Source organism: Sceloporus undulatus, chromosome 1 (assembly GCF_019175285.1).
Source record: "Sceloporus undulatus isolate JIND9_A2432 ecotype Alabama chromosome 1, SceUnd_v1.1, whole genome shotgun sequence".
NCBI classification, from domain to species: domain Eukaryota; kingdom Metazoa; phylum Chordata; class Lepidosauria; order Squamata; family Phrynosomatidae; genus Sceloporus; species Sceloporus undulatus.
Genome location: NC_056522.1, coordinates 292,141,599 through 292,162,968, shown reverse-complemented (window position 1 = coordinate 292,162,968; position 21,370 = coordinate 292,141,599). Strand labels below are relative to the sequence as shown.

At 40.1% G+C, this 21,370-nt stretch overlaps 1 protein-coding gene across 1 annotated transcript in view; it reads left to right on the top strand.

Moving 5' to 3' along the window:
- The window catches only part of NELL1 (neural EGFL like 1), a 657,613-nt gene that overhangs the window by 125,167 nt on the left and 511,076 nt on the right, over positions 1–21,370 (top strand). The window contains 1 exon segment of the mRNA XM_042459591.1: positions 3,975–4,145. Within this exon segment, the coding sequence (XP_042315525.1) occupies positions 3,975–4,145 (171 nt within the window).

The window sequence follows — 21,370 nt, the reverse complement described above, 5'->3', positions numbered from 1 at the left end:
AGGGAAGCAAGTGGTGTTAAATGAAGTGCTTCTCCCATGGGAAGGGGGGGGGGGCTTGCAAATCAGACTGTAGAGGGAAGCAAGTGGTGTTAAATGAAGTGCTTCTCCCATGGGAAGGGGGGGGGCTTGCAAATCAGACTGTAGAGGGAAGCAAGTGGTGTTAAATGGGGAGTTCCTTCCATGCAAATCAGACTGGGAACATGTTACACACACACACACACACAGAGAGAGAGAGAGAAACACATGCCTCGAGGCACCAAGAGTGGAGCAGTACCAGTTATTGACACTTATATAAGTTGATCCAGGATTGTAAGGTCAATTTTAGGGCATAAATTTATCGACTTATAGTCGAGTACATATGGTAATTCTTTATTATTTGAAGAATTTCATCTGTCATCTACTGAGGCTCCTCTTTCTTTTTGGCTGCAAATAGTGTCTTTTTGTAGTCTTTCCTGAAATGCCCCTGGCTTCAGCCCAGTGTTTCCGTCAATTACACCCAATAGTACAATTTCTGTATATGTATTATCTATAAATTCTATGGGGATGTTCTTGAGGTTGTATTTTTGCACAATGGCTGGGTTAGTATTCTTCTTTAGCTTTATTCTGCTTTTTGATAATAGCAGTTCATAGTCTGTGCATGATCTGCTCTTGCTCCTGTTTTTGCAGAGAGAATGGTGTTTCTCCATTTTTTGCTTCCAGTTATGAAGCCTAATTTCTGTATTGGGCATCAGGTGATCTCCATGTATAAAGCCTCCTTTTTAGTTGTTTGAAGAATGTGTTTGTGATGAACAAACTGTTGGCCTTGCAAAATCCAATCTGTTGATCTCCTGCTTAATTTCTTAATCCTACGCCAAATTTTCCTACAAGCTTTGATCGTGCTTTGTTTCCTACTTTTGCATATATATTGCCAAGCTTTCCATATATTGCTTTTCCCTGTCAAATATTTACTAATCTTTCTTAATACAGAAAGCAGGCGAGGATCATAAAGATATGAAAACACAAAAGCACCTCTCTTGAGAATTGCCAGTCTCACACTCCTCAATTTGATCCAATTTTTATTATTTTCACAAAATCACAGGATTATGGATGACAATAATAGCATCAGGTTCAACTCACTGCTGTTTTTGAATGAATCATATGTCAGTAGTTGCTGGGACAATTATCAGTACCAAGCAACCTGAGATTCCTGTCAGAGCCAATAAATGACAATTGCCCTGGTTTCTCCCTCCCCTTAATATTTTTTAATTGGATGAACACTCCTAAAATGCTAGATTGCAGTGGAAGCTGATGGTCTGATGTCAGTGGGATAATGAATCCAATCCATATTTTGGTCCAAAGTTTAAAAGGAGCATTCAAGGTGTGGATAGCTCCTTTAAAGTTCTAACTGATACCTAGAATGGATTGATAATCCCACTAAAGTTGGAGCCACCAGCTTTCATTGCTAGGAAGCATGGTGTGCTTTGGTTCCCATGGTGATATCATCTTGATGTTGTTTTGTTGTATTGTGGGAAATTAAAAAAACTAGCTACATAGAGACATCCAGTGCAGCCTAAAGCATAGCTGTCATGTCAGCGCAACTGCTGGGGTCCAACAACCACTGTCAGCAACTCAAACGAGTCCTGGGGTTAAATCAGACCTTTGTAGCAGAGCTAGCAATTTTAGAAGCTGAAGCGTGGCTCCAAAGTCAATTGGGATAACAGCAACTGGATGTCTTCCAGGAACTGAAGCAATGCAGGAACCTCTGGGGACACTCAGCAAAGCGATGCAAGACTTCTTCTGATAAACCACCAGAGAAGCAAAGTCCCCGAAGTGCTCTTTATTCACAGTGCTATAATACAAATACAGATCTCCAAAACTCCAAACCATACCAAACCAACTCCTACTACAAACCCACAAGCTATCACTTGCAACCCCTGGGTTTATATAGACTCCAGACCATGTGGTCTCCCAAGCCCAGTGAATTCCTGTGTGTAACCATGACAAATGTCCCCTGTGCAATCCAGGTAGGTGGTTTCATCGTCCATGGCTACGTGCACCTAGACACTAAAGTGTCCTTGAGCCAATGAGCATCAGCTGTGCTAATCAACCTTGTCCTTCTGCTGAATGCTCATGGCCAAACACACACACATCAAGCATTTCCCTGGGTGCTGTGTTTTAACCCTTCAAATCCCTGACATGTCAGGCCCTCCTTGCAGGGCCGGCTCTAGATATTTGGCCACCCTAGGTGAGAAATATTTTTGTGCCCCCCTCCCATAGCCACTCAAAGTGTAGGAAAAATGTAGGACATGATGTAGGATAAAATGTAGGGCAAATTGTAGGATGTTCAAATATGGAGGACATGACCAAGTAAAAGCCAAAAACATTAATAAAAACAATATAAATTCATGTTTCTCAGTCATGCTAAAAATGGAAGACATTTTGACATTCTTCCTGGATAGAAAGTTGGGATGTAGCTTTGTGTCGTTTGTGTGTTGGACTAGGACTCTGGAGACCAGGATTCGATTCCCTTCCTATTGGGTGACCTCAAGCAAGTCACACTCTCTCAGCCTCCTCAGAGGAAGGTCATGGCAAACCTCCTCTGAACAAATCTTGCCAAGCAAACCCCAGGATAGGTTTGCTTTAAGGTCTCCATAAGGTGGAAAATAACTTGAAGGTACACAACAACAAAGAATAACTGAGTACTGTACCTTTAAGTGCAGTGGATGGATGGTACAGCATTGTGTAGTGGCCTGAGTATGGTTCAAATACCAGCTTGGCCAAGGAAACCCACTGGGTGACCTTGGGCAAGTCACACTCTCTCAGCCTCTCAGGGCTTCCCTTTCCTCCCTTTCTCCTTCTTTCTTGTTTCTCCTTCACCCTGCCTTTTTCTTTCTTCCCACCGTCCTTCCTTACTCTCTCCCTCCCCCCCTCTCTCTTCCTCTTCCCTTCCTTTCCTTCCTCTTTCCCTTCATTCTCTAGTTCTCCCTCCCTCCCTCCCTCCCTCCCGCCTTGGTCCAGGGCTGCCCACCCAATACTCTCCACATGCTCAGAGGCCCTCTTGATCACTCCTTCCATGGCTGAGGAGGAGGGTAAATCTCTTGGGGTGGGGAGGGGGGACCCCAAAGGAGGCCCCTGTGGCAACGTGTCAGGTGGGCAGCCCTGGACCAAGGCAGAAAGGAAGGGAAAAGAGGAGGAAGGGAGGAGAGGAGAGAGGAAAGGGCTGCCCACCCACTGCATTGCCACAGTGGCCTCCTCTGTGGTCCACCCTCCCCTCCCCAAGAGACTTACCCTCCTCCTCAGCCATGGAAGGAGCGAGCAAGAGGAAAAAGGGAAGGGAAGGGAGACAGAAGAGAGAGAGAGAGGTGGGAAGTAAATAGAAAGGAAAGAGCTGCTGCTCCGCTTGCCTTGTCCTCTGCTCCGGGCACTTTCTCTCTCTCTCTGGCTTCCGAACTCTCTTGCCACTGCCTCGCCAGCGTCCCCTACTGTTTGCCGCCCCTAGGTGACTGCGTAGCTGGCCTATATGGACGGGCCAGCCCTGCCTTTCTGGAGGGTACTTAATTCAACAATCTCTTAGATCTATTGTTCAGAAAAGTTACTTTTTGGAATACAGCTTCCCAGCAAGCATGGTCAATGGACTTACTAGCTGGGCATTTTGGAGCTTGTATCAAAGAAGTAACTTCTCCAAGCTTTGCTTAAATCTGCCAATTGGATTTGATTGTTTATTTATATATATATATATCTTTATTGTATATAGAGGGAATTGTGAATTACTAACTCCTAGCCACAACTATAAGGGCAGTTCTAACTACCCATGGCAGTATTGGAGAGGCTCTTTGGAAGAAGCACTTTACATTTTTGGTTAATTTCTTCATGTAGATAATTTTGGAAATTATTTTGTTATTTCAATGTATGCAGTTTTTATTCAGTCTTGGAATGCATGATTTCACAATGTCCAGTTCACAAAGTGTAACTGACTTTCTTTGTTTTAAATGCAGTTATTTTGAACTGGAAAGCAGTGGCTTAAGAGATGAAATAAGATACCACTACAGATTTAATGGAAAGTCAAGAACGGAAGTATTTCCATATCGGCTAGCAGATGGACAATGGCACAAAATTGCATTGTCACTTAGTGCATCCCATCTCCTGCTTCATGTTGACTGCAATAGGTAGGTATTTTGCTTATTTGTATAGGGTTTTGTGGGGAGTAACTGCAATTGAACAGACTAACATCATTCTGAAGCAAAGTTTTACATGCTGCAGTCTGTACAGGGAAAGTGAGTGAAAAAGAAAACAATGTTAGAACAAAATGCTAAGCCTGTGATTATGAACAAAAGGCTGATTGCTGATTTGGGGGATGATGGAAATGTATTAAATATATCTCCAGGTCCTGTAGGTATGAGATGAAGTTGTGTTTCCGTTGATTACATTTAAGTGCTATGCATTGTGCTGTTTTGTTCTGGGAAATGCTTCTCTCAGCATGCTTGTCTCTAAAACCCAGAGGTGTAATTGTAGCTTCTAATTTTTTTAATCAGTACATTTTTAAAAATCTTGAAAAAATGTTTGAAAAAGAAACTAGCAGAATATGTGCTTTAATTGCTTACAATTTACACAACTGGTACTCTAAATCAGACTGCTTTGTACATGTATAAGAAGTTATGAGCAACTACTACACATCCACGTTTTTGGAAAAAAGAAATAGTTGGGTACTTATGTGGTTTTTTAAACATTTATTTATAAATGCATAGGTTAAACACATGTCATGAGGATAGATAAGCAATCCTAAAAACAATATGGCCAATCATTCACAGTGACATGTAGTAGATTTCTCCAAATTATTTCCAGAAACCTTCTTAGCTTGCAAAAGTGTTTAATAGAATGTTTAATAATGGTCCAAAACACACTGCAGAAATAAACCATTTTGAAACCGCTTTAACTGCTCTGGCTCAGTGCTAGGGAATCCTGGTAATTGTAGTTTATTGTGGCACCACAGCTATCTGACAGAGAAAGCTAAATGCCTCACAAAACTGCAAGTCCCAGAATTCCCTACCATTGAGCCGGGAGAGTTAAAGAGTTCTTAAACTGGATTATTTCTGCAATGTGTTTTGGACCATTATTAAACATTCTATTAAACACTTTTGCAAGCTAAGAATGTTAGATATCACACCTACATCCTTCTAGACTCTCCAGATTAGACACTTTTTAACTCACCTGAAACCATTTTGGTCTTTCAAAAAGAGAACATAAGTTTGAAGAAATTAGCTACTATTTTTGTTTTTGAAATATAAATCAGCATCTCCACTTATTTGAACTGACATAAAATGAATATAGTGCAAAATGATCTCCAGTGTAAAAAACCCAGTGATGTTTGGCAACTTTTATCCTTTGAAATCTGGCATTTTTCTGATGACTGGTTATCCAAAAGAACTACTTTAAGATGACTATACAGGACATTTATCATCCTTGATGCCTAGATATAGTATGGTGTTAGCTGTACAAGTCCCAAAATTTATTTTATCCACATGGAGTAGTTATATCTCTGAGCTGAATCTTTTTGGAGGATGATGGAAAAAATAGTTGCTGAAATGTCAGATGTTCATATACTTATCTTTGTATATGTTTGGTAATTCTGCTGTTTGTTCATTGAACTATGTAAAAATAGGTCCCTTGATGTATATATGAACTGGCACTGGCTGCATCCAAAATAGTTATTGCAAAACAGTGGAGAAGAGTTTCTGTACCAAGGATAATGTAGTGGTTTATTACAAGGAAATTACAGCATTTGTTTATTTGAGTCACATATGAGCAGCTTATCAGTGATCACCAATCCAGAAAAACATAAGTGATGTCTGGAGTTTCAGCTACTCATTGCATAGCAAGAGAACTGCAGTGTACACAGTAGCAAGCATACCATATTTTAATGCAACATGATTATTTTTCTCTTTATAAAATTGGTATATTCATCTATAGGTTTATATTGATTTTTTCTCAGAGAATAATTAACAAAATAGTAAGTATGCACATGGAATTTCCTGCAACTTTCTTCTTTAGCAAAATTGATCTACAGGCAAATTTGTTTTAGCCATTAACCCCAGAGAAGGCTATGACACAAGTTATACTTTAAAACAGAAGAGCAATAAACAGGTGCCTGTTAACGATCAGCAAATCAATTTTCACATTAACATTTCAGACTACAGTCCACTTAGGGCTAAACTTGACATGTTTGTCACATAGTGCCAATCTGCTTGCTTTTAAAAAATGTATAAATAACTAATGTGTGGTAGTGGGGGCAAGTGTCTTGGTTGGGTAAATCTGAATGGCAACTTCAGCCATGGAAATTCTTAATAAATGTGAGGAAAGTCACAATTAGAACAGTGTCCTGTTCAATGAATGAAGAAAGCATGACTGAACTTGAACAGACCTTCCATATACTTGCAAAATTATTTCATCTCATTCTTGTCACCTAAAAAGCAAAAAAATTTCTGTGCAATACTTTCATGGCCTTATTTAGAAGAAAATAAATGGTTAATGTATTATAGTTGCAAATTATTTATGTATATGCTAAATCAGTGTTCTTGAATATTGGGAAATTTAATTTAAGTTTATGAGATGTTGTAATAATTTTAATCTCCAGCTACACAACTTCCCTTTTGATTGATCATTAGACTGTATAAAGAGAGTGTACACTTCATTCTGCTTTTAAAATTGTATTCTATTGCTGCATCATTGTAACTGTACTTTTTTCAATTTTAATTATTATTTTAATGGTATGTTTTAATTTTTTAATATTGTGAATAGTTTATTCTATTTTAATGTTGTTTTTTATATGCTTTGGCTATACTGTACTTGTTTTAATTTGTAAGCCATCTTGAGTCCCAGTTTTGGGGAAAAGGCATGGTGTAAATAGTAGTAGTAGTAGTACACTACTATACTACTACTACTACTTTTATTTCAGGGATTGCAGTGCTTCCTCATAGACATTTTAAAGCATAAATTTATTGACATTCATCAATTCACCCTAATTTCTAACCCCGAATATAGTATCTAAGACATCTACATTTCTGGAATGCAAAATTCTATATGGATGAATAAGCTCTGGGGAGTCCAGGGGACATCCAGAATCAGAACACTTTGGGAGACTCAGGGGCTGTACAGACCAGCTTGAAGCGTTGGTGTAGGAGTGTGGCACTTGGATCTGACACCACCTCCACACCAGTGTCACACTACCCCCCCCCCGACCACATGGTGAGTGGTGTCATGGCACTCCTTTGGCACAGCATTTCTATGATACATGCCAAAAGGAATGCCTAAAAGTGCCACCGTGGCAGCAAGGGCCTTTTTTGCTGGCTCTAGAAGGAGTGCTATTTTCTTTTAGAACTGGCAAAGCACCACATTTGGGCAACGACGTGCAGTTACTGCAGCCCTGATCTGGTGCTGAAAGAGACTACACAGAGCCACTCCTTTGGGGCAGTCTGTTTTGCCCTTCACTTGCTAAAATAAGTTTTGTTGTTACCCACCTCGGTCCAATGCAGGGAGAGGCAGGATACAAATAAATTTATTATTATTATTATTATTATTATTATTATTATTATTATTATTGAAGAGTATTGCCTCCCCTCAGCTACTATTCTCCCATTTTTGCTGGGAAAATGAATTTGTGTGTGTGTGTAAGTTGTTCTTTGTGCTGGAATATTCTTTAGGGAACCTGCATGTGACCCCTGCTCCACATTAGTGGTGTGATTAGGGTTGGTGTCACCCAGAATGATAACTTATGGTGTCACCCCCCCCCCCCCCCCCCCACAATGTACCTCCCCCCATACAACACCTCCCTCCTCTCTTTCGTGGCCAAGAGGTTGGGCTTTGGGGCTTTACTGTTGGTTTGTTTTTAAATGTGGTTTTATTGTAATTGTGTGTATTTTAATATGTTGTAAGCCGCCCTGATCGGAGGAAGGGCGGCATATAAATAAAAATTTTATTATTATTATTATATAGAATTCTTAATACAGTTTTTGTACTAATATTACACATAAATTGTAATATTACTCATAAATTGTACATCATCGAATGTAATAGCAATAACTGTGATATAAACAACTAGCAAAATCAAAATTATACCTTTAAATTACAGTATCATTGAGACACAGCCTGAATGTATTTACATGGTTTAATGTGGTTAAAGTGAAAAACTTTTTTTAATTCCTGAAGCCTCTCCTTTCTCCTCTCACTGAGCATTGTTCCATTCACACCATCTCTTTAGCTGAACTCTGGCATTTTAAAGGGCAAATGCCACAGCCCATTTCTGCCAAAAGGCAGGTGTTTGTGGAGAAGTGGTGTCATCTCCCCTTCCTAGGGTATTCTCTGATGTGGTCAGAACCCCCTTGTGACACCCTTTGTCTGCATGGATCCCATCTATGTTCAAGAGTGGAATTTAATAATCATTTACATTGGTGATGATGATAGCATCTGAGCTGTTACTGGACGAAGACCCAGTTAAGTGGTGGTTTCACCATTTCCCCAAGAATTAGACATTACACAACATTTGTGGGTACTGCATGGGGCACATCCCATTCTCCCAGCAGGCTGCACTCCCTCCATCAGCCAACAAACAAACAAAAACTGGAAGTCATTTCTGTTTTCCAATTTCTGCTGTTTGGGCCAATTTTATGGGATTTGGAGAGAGATTCCCAGATCAAAGCTGGGTGATTTTCACATCTTAAAAAAAAAGAAAAAGAAAAACAAGGGGTGGATTTGAGTCCCCATTTATGCAGTTAAACAGAACTGAAAGGAAATTTTTGAATAAGAAAAAACAAAGGCTTTTAGCCCTGGAAAATCAATCACTCTACTCTCATATTTGGAGGAGTGCTAAGAACTCACATTGATCTCTCTTATAATTTCAGAATCAAGCAATCATTTGGTCAGTACACGCAAAAGGATGAACTTCTTTATGCAGTGCATCATCTCTGATGCACAAGGTGAAGTTATGGCCACTAGTTTAGATGGCTTTTAAAAGGAAAGAGACAAATTTATGGAAGATAAGCTAGTCTAAATATCAGTCAGTCATAATGGTAATAACATCCAGATACAGGGGCAGGAAGATTCTGGATAGCCAACCACTTTTCTGTAAGATCCTGTCCATCCTGGCTGATTAGGAGTGCCAGGGGATGGCTGGACAATTTGTTGCTGGATATTGTAAATGCTTCCTTGAAAGAGGTCTGTGTTCCAACCCAATTTAGTGCTCTTTTAACAGCCAGAAGTATCCTATTCATCTAGATTCAACATCAGGGAAGGGGATGTACATGCCACTGAGTAGTTCTAAGAAGAGAGAGCCATCTCATCCTAGAGTTAATAGATAAGGCTTACCTTCTTGAGGTAGCAAGGCTGTATGTGTTAAGCACACAAGAGTGTGCTCATTTAAGGGAACTGGATTGTGAAACATCAGTTTGACATTGGCAGAGTGCTGTATTTTGTCCTTAGTCCTGTCCTAGTGTCTTAGAAGTTTTCTTCCAAGAAAATAACATGTAGGAAAGGCTGACAAAAACACACTCCACCTGATACTTTATCACATTTTTTTTCATGTCCAAAACATGAACTGGTTGGCATTTTGTCCAGTGTCCTTAGATGACACTGGATCCTCCATGGATGGAAAGAAGCACGCTTATGGCATCTCCACACTATTGTCTCATCTTTTGAATAGGGGTACTTTCATTCCTGATTTAATTTCCCTCTTTTCTTTGTGTTTTTTTTCCTGAATGCAGCTGTGGAAGCCTTCAAGGCAAATTCAGACAGATCCTGACATCTTGTAAACACTGCTTGAAAGGTTGTATGGGAAGCAGTGAAAAAAGATAATTAACTTGATCCCATTCTCCTTAGAGTCTTGACTATAATTAACTGAACTGTTCCTTTCCTAATGCTGATTGATAGCTCAGTTGTATTAGCCTCTTTGACATGCTGATGTCCAGTAGTGTTTTTTGGTGTCTTTGCTCTGTATGATAGAATAGCTTTCTGCAGTTTTCTCACTGATGGCATTTTTTAAATTCAAAACTTGTACATCTCAATAAGAAGGTCCAATAAAACAAGTTTAAATAACTTTTTCTATTTTCTGTTGAATTAACACCATATTATGTGATTTGCTAAGAGGCTGCAGAACTTCAAGTTTCCTACCAGATTAATAGTATAGAGTTCACACAGCACACACAGGTCTAATAGAAAAGAAATAGGAGCCCTTGGTATAAACCTATATTTTAGACTCCTTTATCTTCTTCTGCACAAATAATTTGAAGGCAATTCTGATTTTCCCCCCAGGTAAATTCCATTTAAATTCTTGAGTGGCACTCTGGCTTCAGCCAGCAAATAATCAGTAAATAAAACAAACTACAGTTGGCCCTCCATATTCACAGCCTTGAGACTCAAGGTTTCGATTATTCACAAGGTCAAGGCCACTAATGTGGGCATTCCTCCTCCCTTTCCCTGCCTTCCTTTCCCTGCCTCTTCAGGGAGGTGAAGGCAGGAGGTGCCATGCCCCCCCCAAGACCCTTGTCCTCCCCAATCCTCTTCTTGGGCTGCCCAGGGAAAGGATCAGGGAGGCAAAGCATCTTGGAGGGGCCAAGGCACCTCTTGCCTTCTCCTCCCCAGTCCTCTCCTTGGGTTTCCCAGGGAAAGGATCAGGGAGGCAAAGGGTCTTGGAGGGGCCAAGGCACCTCTTGCCTTCTTCTCCCCGTTCGTCTCTTTGGATTTCCCAGGGAAAGGATTGGGGAGGCAAAAAGTAATGGGAGTCAAAGCACCTCTTGCTTCTCCTTCCTGATCCTCTTCTTGGGCTGCCCAGGGAAAGGATTGGGGAGGAGAAGGTGTGGGGAGCCAGCTAAAGGGATAGGAGGGTGGGGAAAAGTGCCGATCCTCTTACCCCCACTCACCCTTCCCTTTAACTAGCTTTTAAGATTGGGGTGGTGTTATTCAAAAAATGTTCATATTCGTGGAGGTCTCATTCCCCTAACCGCTGCGAATATGGAGGGAGGACTGTAAACTGGTGATACAATGGGAAGGGTGAGAGAGTAGACCAAACAATAGACAATCTTCAGTCAGTTCCTAGAATATTTGCATAACGACATATTAGATAGCACACGTTTTTTTAGTTGATGGGCTAACAGGGAAGAGCAACCTTCTGATAAAATACTGCATTTTTTTCATATTGGGAAAGTCTGTTGTCCCAGGATCAACATTAACTTTCAGAAGAGATTCTAAGTTTAAATCTCATGTAACAAATTTGTCATAGATGTGCAGAGGTGTGCAGGTATTGTCTGAAAAGCTAATTGTTGGCAAGGCCAAAATAAAATTCAAATGTAAGCAGGCGAAAGTAGTGCTTGGTGGTCCAGTGGTTAAATGCCTGTACTACATCCACTCACCCATAAAACCACAAGGCTGTGAGTTCAATACCAGCCAGGGGCTCATGTTCAATTCGGCCTGGTATCCTTCTGCGGTTGCTAAAATGAGTACAGTACTCATCTTGTTGGGGGCAATTAGCTTACACATTGTAAACCACTTAGGGATTGCTTAAGTGCACTGATGAGCAGTATAGAAATGTACTTGCTATTGCTGTTTTTGCACAGAAGAAAGTGGAGAGTGGCTGGAACAGTAGCTATAAGAGAAATGTTATGTAAGTATATAAATAATCCATTCCCTAACAAATATTACCTTTCCTTTTCTATGTATAGCATGTGTCTTGTAACTCCATGACTTTTACAGTGAGAAAAAAAAATGTATACTAAATCTGGTTAAATGGCCATGCAAATTCTAGTGTTTTTTTTTTTCTTTAGAGGAACTCTTTGAAATTTAATCTATAACAGTTCTTTCAGAAAATTATTTGAGGTAAAACCACGTTTAGAGGGTGGTTGTAGAACTGCTAAGGCACATCCAATCTGGAGAAAGCACATCAGGTCAAAATCGATGAGTTTGGCAGTTCTGACCCATTATCTGAATTTAGAGATACAGAATTAAATTGACTTAGAAGTGAAAAATGAAAAGTTTTCAGATACCATGTAGCTTGCTCAGTAAATAATCCAGGAAGGCCTGAAGTAGTGGAGTTGGTGCACTAGATCAATCCAATTATGACCTTAGCAACACCATGCCATTTAAATTGTTCTTTTTTCTCCCTAGTATACAGCTTTCACTATAACAACCTATTGTTGAAACATTTCTATTGAGAGGACAAATGGAAATTTTCTTGATTTTCTTTGTTCATCTTTTGATGGTACTTCAGTGAATTGCTTGACCTTGACAAAGAGTGTTGCAACCAACAGTACTGTGAAGAGCTGACAAAGTATCTGTGCCTTCCTAATTGTTTGTGGGTAGGAAACTGCACTTAGAAAATCTCCAAGATATCCCATTATGTATGTATATGCAAACACCAGTATTCCAAAATCCAAGTAAAATAAAATCCAAAATACAGAAACATTTCTGGTCCCAAACATTAGGGAGACACAGTCTTCAATTCATTATGCTTTAAATGGCAATGTTCTTTTTGAAAGACCATTTTTCACTTTGTGAGACTGAGGTCCAAAATGAAGTGCAGAAATAATCCAGTCTGAGAATACTTTAACTGCCCTGGTTTAGTGGTAGGGAATTCTAGGAGCTGAGAGACATTTAGCCTTCTTTATTAGGGAGCTTGGGTGCCACAATAAACTACAGTTACCCAGATTCTCGAGCACTGAGCCAAGGCAGTAAAAGCGGTCTCAAACTGGATTATTTCAGCAGTGTGTTTTGGACCTTAAACCTCCTATCTATTTTTGTTGTTATTGCCTTCTGTTGGGATTAGATTATATCTTTATTAGCCCCCACTACATATGAAGATGTTCAGGTCATCAGTGTATATTCTGCCAAGAGACATTTCTACTTGAGGTATAACAACAAAGCAGTTCCCTTTCCACGTCCTTCCACCTCAGTGCCCCAAGTTAAGGTCGCTAGTACCTAAGGCCAGCCAGATCATTTTGTTATTGGTCATACAAGATCCCAAAAGAAGATAGCCCTTTTCTGTCCCTCTGAAATGAGATAGACTCTGATGATGTTTAGAATTATATGCAGCCTCTAAGGCAGCAGACTAAAGTCTGACAACTTTGAATTCTGTTATTGAAGACTTAAAAGTATTTCTGATTGTGCTGGAGGAAATAGAAACTGGAATTTGGGCTATTATATGCCTTTCATGTGCAAAGTGCCATGGAATTCTAGTATATACATTACCTAAGCTTTCTATGTGCACTGCTGATTGAACCCACAAGAAGATGTAGCCATGGATATACACTGGTCCCCCGGGTTACGAAATACCCAGGTTACGAAATTTTCGGGATACGAATAAATCCCATAGGGATTTATTGTTTCGGCTTACGAAGGTTTTTTCGGGTTACGAAAAAACCCCTGCGCTGTTTGAAATGGAGCCGCGGCGCAGCCGCGGCTTTTTCCCCATTAGCGCCTATGGGCTATTCGGCTTACGAAGTATCCCGGGTTACGAAAGCGGCGGCGGAACGAATTAATTTCGTAACCCGGGGTACCAGTGTATTAGATCAGTTGTCTGTTGCTCTTTGGAAATACGAAAGCAGATTGTGTGTTTGCAGAGATAAAATCAGTTTAAATATATAGATTCCAGAGCAGCAACAGACCCAGTGACAGGGGACAACTTGCCATACAATCCTCTAGAGTCATCCCATCCCAGTGCTCAGTCTGAGCAATAAAGCTCCCTGATGTGAACCCAGCTTTTGCCATGCTGCCGCTGCTGTTCACTACCTGTCTGCTTTACTTCTGTTCCCTGCAGGCCATTTCTTTGACTCACAGGAGCATGCCATCTTGATATTGCTCTGGATTACATTTTAGTCATCACCCTTCTGTTTTCCATTGCTTTCTTGTGTGTCTCATCTTGCTTTATACAGCCAAGGCTTTGTAGTTAACCATTAAGCCAAAAAAAAAGTTGTTCTTTATTTATCTGTTAATCACAAAGGTAATGGTCTCATTAGGCCTGGACTCAAAGCTAGTACTGCTGATATAGGCTGATTATGTTGGTCAGGAGCAGGTGGGAGAACAGTGCAGAGATTTTAATTGCTCTTTAACCATAACTTTAAATTTTTAACCTATGTCTCTGTAAGTACGTGCTGCCTTGAGTCCCTGCATTGGGGAAAACAGCATCTACATGAACTCTCTTTTTTTTGATAAAATTACCAGTTTGATAGATGAAGGGAATGCCATAGATATAATATATCTTGATTTCAGTAAGGCCTTTGACAAAGTTCCCCATGACATTCATGCAAACAAGGTGATAAAATGTGGGCTAGACAAAGTGGAGAACTCCTAGTACAGCAAAGCAAATATGATATAATAGGCATCACTGAAACCTGGTGGGATGAGTCTCATGATTGGAATGTGGAAATAGAGGGGTATAACCTTTTAAAGAGAAATAGGCCAAACAGGAAAGGAGAAGGAATAACACTATATGTCAGAGATATTTACACCAGTGAAGAGATCCAGGACATCAATCATGGAAGCCAGGTGGAGAGCATCTGGATAAGAATCAAAGGGGAGGGAAACAACAAGGATGTTATGGTGGGAGTCTATTACAGACCCCCAAGTCAGACGGAGGAATTGGATGATGCCTTTCTAGAACAGATGACCACACAGTCAGAAAAGAGAGATGTAGTAGTGATGGGCGACTTCAACTACCCTGATATTTGTTGGAAGTCAAACTCAGCCAGATCCTCAAGGTCTAGCAAATTCCTCACTTGCCTGGAAGACTATTTCATGGTCCAAAAGGTGGAAGAGGCAACAAGGGGGTCAGCTATTTTGGATCTGATCCTAACCAACAAGGATGACTTGGTTAATGGGGTGCAAGTGGTGGGATCCTTAGGTGGAAGTGACCATGTTCTCCTGGAGTTTGTTATACAATGGAGAGGAGAAGCCAGGCATAGTCAAACACGCATTCTAGACTTTAGGAGAGCGGATTTCAGTAAACTTAGAGAAGTATTGAGGGTGATCCATGGTCAGAAATACTAAAAGAGAAGGGAGTTCAGACTGGATGGGAGTTTCTCAAAAGAGAGATACTGAAGGCACAATTTCAAACAGTTCCAGTGAGAAAGAAAAACGGGAGGTGTCTCAAGAAACCAGGATGGATGACTAAGGAACTTTCAACCGAGCTAAGTTTGAAACGGAACATGTATAAGAAATGGAAAAAGGGGGAAATCACAAAAAAGGAATTCAAAGAAATAGCAGGCATGTGTAGGGGTAAAGTCAGAAAAGCTAAAGCACAGAATGAACTCAGGCTTGCTAGAGAGGTTAAGAACAATAAAAAGGGCTTTTTTGGATATGTCCGCAGCAAAAGGAAGAAGAAGGAAACGATAGGGCCACTGCATGGAGAAGATGGCAAAATGCTAACAGAAGACAGAGAAAAGGCAGAATTACTCAACACCTTCTTTGCCTCAGTCTTCTCAGAAAAGGCAAAGGGTGCTCAACCTGAGGATAATGGAGCAGAGGACAGGATAGGGGCATTTCAGTACAGAATAAGTAAAGAGATAGTAGAGGAACACCTTATTAATCTAAATGAATTTAAGTCTCCGGGACCAGATGAACTCCATCCAAGGGTATTAAAAGAACTGGCAAATGTAATATCGGTGCCATTGGCAATAATCTTTGAAAACTCCTGGAAAACAGGAGAGATCCCAGCAGACTGGCGGAGGGCAAACGTTGTCCCCATCTTCAAAAAGGGGAAAAAAGAGGATCCCAACAATTATCGTCCAGTCAGTCTGACATCAGTACTAGGAAAGATTCTGGAGCAGATCATTAAACAGAGAGTCTGTGAACATCTAGAAAGCAATGCCATAATCACAAAAAGTCAACATGGGTTTCAGAGAAACAAGTCATGCCAGACAAATCTGATCTCTTTCTTTGATAAAATTACCAGCTTGGTAGATGAAGGGAATGCTGTGGATATAGTATATCTTGATTTCAGTAAGGCCTTTGACAAGGTTTCCCATTATATTCTTGCAAACAAGCTTGTAAAATGTGGGCTAGACAAAGTAAATGTTAAATGGATCTGTAATTGGTTGACCGGCCGAACCCAAAGGGTGCTCAACAATGGCTCCTTTTCATCCTGGAGAGAAGTGACCAGTGGGATCCCACAGAACTCTGTCCTGGGCCCAGTGTTATTCAACATCTTTATCAATGACCTGGATGACAGAATTGGGAGCACACTTATCAAATTTGCAGATGACACCAAAGTAGGAGGAATAGTTAATACTCTAGAGGACAGGACCAACATTCAAAATGATCTGAATAGACTAGAAAGCTGGGCCAAAGCTAACAAAATGAAATTCAACACAGAGAAATGTAAGGTACTGCACTTAGGGCAGAAAAATGAAATGCACAGATATAGGATGGGAGACACATTGCTGAATGAAAGTACATGTGAAAGAGATCTAGGAGTCCAAGTAGACCATAAGTTGAACATGAGTCAACAGTGTGATGCAGCAGCTAAAAAGGCCAATGCAATTCTAGGCTGCATCAATAAAAGTATAGTGTCTAGATCAAGAGAAGTAATAGTGCCACTGTATTCTGCTCTGGTCAGGCCCCACCTGGAATATTGTATCCAGTTCTGGGCACCACAATTCAAAAAGGACATTGAGAAACTGGAGCGTGTCCAGAGGAGGGCGACTAAAATGGTGAAAGGTCTGGAAACCTTGCCCTTTGAGGAACGACTCAGGGAGCTGGGGATGTTTAGCCTGGAGAAGAGAAGGTTAAGAGGTGATATGATAGCCCTGTTTAAATATTTGAAAGGATGTCACATTGAGGAGGGAGCAAGCTTGTTTTCTGCTACTCCAGAGAACAGGACCCGGAACAATGGATGCAAGCTACAGGAAAAGAGATTCCACCTGAACATTAGGAGAACTTCCTGACAGTAAGGGCTGTTCGACAGTGGAACAAACTCCCCCAGAGTGTAGTTGAGTCTCCTTCCTTGGAGGTCTTTAAGCAGAGGCTAGATGGCCACCTGTTGGGGATGCTTTGATTTGGATTTCCTGCATGGCAGGGGGTTGGACTGGATGGCCCTTGTGGTCTCTTCCAACTCTATGATTCTATGATTCTATGATTCTGTTACATGGGTTAGTAATTGGTTGACTGGCTGAACCCAAAGGGTGCTCCACAATGGCTCCTCTTCATCCTGTATCAATAAAAGTATAGTGTCTAGATCAAGGGAAGTAATAGTGCCATTATATTCTGTTTTGGTCAGGTCTCACCTGGAATACTGTGTCCAGTTCTGGGCACCATAATTCAAAAAGGACATTGAGAAACTGGGGAGTGTCCAAAGGAGGGCGGCTAAAATGGTGAAAGGTCTTGAAACCATGCCATATGAGGAACGTCTTTGGGAACTGGGGAAGTTTAGTCTGGAGAAGAGAAAGTTAAGAGGTGATATGATAGCCCTGTTTAAATACTTGAAGGGATGTCACATTGAGGAGGGAGATAGCTTGTTTTCTGCTGCTCCAGAGAATAGGACATGGAGCAATGGATGCAAACTGTAGGAAAAGAGATTCCACCTCAACATTAGGAGGAACTTCCTGACAGTAAGGGCTGTTCGGCAGTGGAACACACTCCCTTGGAGAGTGGTGGAATCTCCCTCCTTGGAAGTCTTTAAACAGAGGCTTGATGGCCATCTGTCGGAGATGCTTTGATTGAGATTTCCTGCATGGCAGGGGGTTGAACTGGATGGCCCTTATGGTCTCTTCCAACTCTATGATTCTATCATTCTAATAAAATAATAATGATGATAGTATTGATATTATCAACAGTAACAAAGTCTTGAGAAGTCCAGTTATTCACATCTTTTATGTTCTGGAAGGGAGACACAAGTTATACCAGTTATAGTTTTACTTTCAGTTCCTCTATCTTGAAATTGTTTATCAAACTTGGCAAAGACATTTCTACTCATTCTGCATTTTTAAGATTGAACTTTTTCAACCAAGTTTAGAAAGGGGATTCATTTAATTGTTTGGGTTTGAAGCTGAATATCTCCAAGGATGTCCTTAGGTAGCTTGATACAACGTTATAAAATGTTCAGTCTTCTCTTGTGGCACTTGGTATTTTAAAAGTATGGGGAAGAGGGTTATTAATGGAACATTGCAAAAAACATTAGTGAAGTTTTGCAAAGAAGCTTGTAATTTCTATATTACCAGTTCTCAAAGGCATAGGTTAATGTCAGATTTACATTGTTTTCTGTTCAATGGAGGCTTTGTTTGCTTCTTTGTTTGCAGAAACAATTTTTAGCAAAAGGTCCCGAAATATGAAAAATAAATTGCGGTAGGTGATTATTTTCTCCATGGAGTGTTTCAATATATTGATATATCTTTTCTTGTTTAGGACAAGAACTTTTGTTAATATTCTTTATATTGCTACTGTCAGGTTAAGTTTTGGAAAGGGCATCAGTGATGCAGATGGGAAGTCTTGATGGCATGTTATGTAAGATGTAATCCAGGCCTGAGCTTCAGGTGGCTGTCAGTTTGTTTTACAATGGTTTATCATTTTCTGAGTTGGAAGAATTCACATCTCACTTCTTCCAGTTTCAAGTTATGGCATCGTACCTGATTCAGTCATTGCTTTTATTATTATTATCCTTTATTTATGAAGCGCTGTAAATTTACACAGTGCTGTACATACAATCTTTTTAGTTAGACTGTTCCCTGCCCTCGGGCTTACAATCTAATAAGACATGACACAGAAGGAGAAGGGAGTGGTGGAGGGAAAGGGGATGAGGTCCAGCAGTTCCTCTCTACCTCCGAGGCCTGGACCAAGGCAGATGGACTGGAGGGAGGGCTTGGCTTCATAATGGATGGTTAATCTTCTTCCAGGGAAAATACATACTCTCAAGTAGGATAATACATATACAGTACATAGCAATACAGAAAATGAATGGTTCGATAAACAGGCACCAAAAGAACCTCAAATAGTAAGCGACAATAGTAAGCTTTTCTCTATTCTTCTCCAACAGTATAGCATTATACATGAATTCTAAAAATAAGGGATAGACATGTAATGAGGTGTGAGCACCAAACCCATGTGTTACATCTGTCCTTAAATGGGGAGGAAAACTTTGTGAATCAGAGAAGCTCCTTGGATTTGTGTAAGCGCTCCATGCGATTTTGTAGAAACAGCATTAAAATAACATGAAGACCCTCTACGAATGCAGGAAGCTCTCTGGTTCAGAACATTGCCTGCTACATGTAGAGGGGTGATGAAAGCAGAGATAGAGAGGTTGGTGTCTAGCTTGCTTCCTTTTCACATGGATTTATTTAACTAAATTTAAGACTAGCTGAATAATTTTGTAAATATTTAAATATTTATATCCCTCCTTTTATGTTTAGAGATCTCAGGCTGGAATATAGCTATTAAAAACAAGATAAAACAATTCAACATCATAAAATTGAAGCAGAAGACAGAAATTCAGAACTCCACTGAGCCACGTTATTGGTGCTGGACATCCAATGCTTTGGTAAAAGATCCATGTTTAAACTTGGTACTGTATAAGTCCAACATAGGTGCCAATTAAGCCTCCAAAGGATGGCAGTGTAGAACCACAGCACATATCACAGCAGACATGGTCTTTTCCTACATCACCAAATAACATATTGCTCCCAATGAGGAGACACTGAAGAGGGCCTTCTCAAAAGATATTCAGTATGCATGGAAAGTTACTGTATATCACAAAACAGGATCTAAGTATGCTCTGTGAATTAGAGTGTGGTGCATTCTAAATTTATGGGGGCCTTACTGTGCTGTTCTGCACCCCTTGCAGTTCTATTCTGCCTCCCCCAGTGCTATTCTGCACCACTTCATCCCATTGCCAACACTGACAAAAGATAAGTCATATATGGTGAGTCAGCATGGCATAATGGTTTGAGCATTGGACTGGGACTCTGGAGACCAGGGTACAATTCCCAATTTTACCATGAAACCCACTGGGAGACCTTGGCCAAGTTGCATGCTATTAGCTTTAGGGAAAAGCAATGCCAAACCTCATTTGAACAAATCTGGCCAAAAAACCTCCATGATAGGTCTGCCTTGGGATCACCATAAGTCGAAAACAACTTGAAGGCACATAACAAGAAAATTAGTCATATAGATTTTGAACATTCTTTGCTCAAAGCAGCAAAATGCCTTGTATGAGCTCTGCTTCACTGAGTTCAAGGACTGTTGAGTGAACAGTGCATGAATTTAGCTTATGAAAGGGAAAGCTAAGATATTACTTAAATGTTTATATGGCTGATTGCTGGCTTAGTCCCAGACATTCTATGTGGAATAAGAAAGTTGTGTATTTCAGTCAACAGATTTATGAGTATTATAAGGTTTGCTTGTTTTGTTGTGATGATTGGTTGCTTCTATGTGATACCTTTGCAATTTTGTGCAATGGAATAATTTGTTGTAAGCTGCTAACATGATAGATTTTTTTGATGAGCAAGTATAATGAATTTGATACACAGTAGTAGACTGCCAATTTTTTAATGCACAGTTTAAGGTTTCTCCTTACTAATTTTGTTGTCCATCTAGAGTTTATCCTTAGTTGCAGTGGGATCCCTCTTTGCCATTTGACATGTGGTACACAAAATGGTCCAAATCTAGTAATGTATCTCTGTATCCAATACAGGTTGAATATCCCTCATCCAGAATTTCAAAATCCTAAATTTTCCACATGGATTACTGAGATAGTGACACCTTTACTTTCTGATGATTCAGTGTACACAATTTTTGTTTCATGCACAAGATTATTGAAAATATTGTGTATAAAATTACTTTCAGGCTATGTGTATAAGGTGTATAAAGAAATTTCATTTTTACATTTGGGTCTTGTTTCCAAGGTACCTCATTATGTATATGCAAATATTCCAAAATCCAAAACACTTCTGATCACAAGCATTTCAGATGAGGGATTTTTTAGTGTATTTTTGGTATCCAATGGCAGCAGAAGTAGCATTCTCTTTTTCTCCTCCTCCTACTGCAGCCTCTTATAATTATTTGCTCCAGGTGTTTCTCTGTCCTCCTTAGTAGGGTTTTGTGCTGAATGAGGGGATGCCTAAAGGAGGTAGTAGGTACCAATTCTGGCAGAAGCAGGAGGACCAAGTAGAAATTTGCATCTGGATCCTAGCCTAAGATGGTAGGCTGTAATAATATACTTTCTGCACAATATGCAGGTGAGAAAATGCTGTAATATTTTAGTACCTAAAGGATTCTCTGCATGTAGTGAACAAGCACATCAGGTTACAGTATTTTACATAGGTTAGTTTACATAGAATATACTTTTACATGGGAAAAAGCTGCTTGCCCAGAATTTTAGTACACTAATCTCAGTAATATGCAAAAGAATAGTTATGGTGCTGCTGAG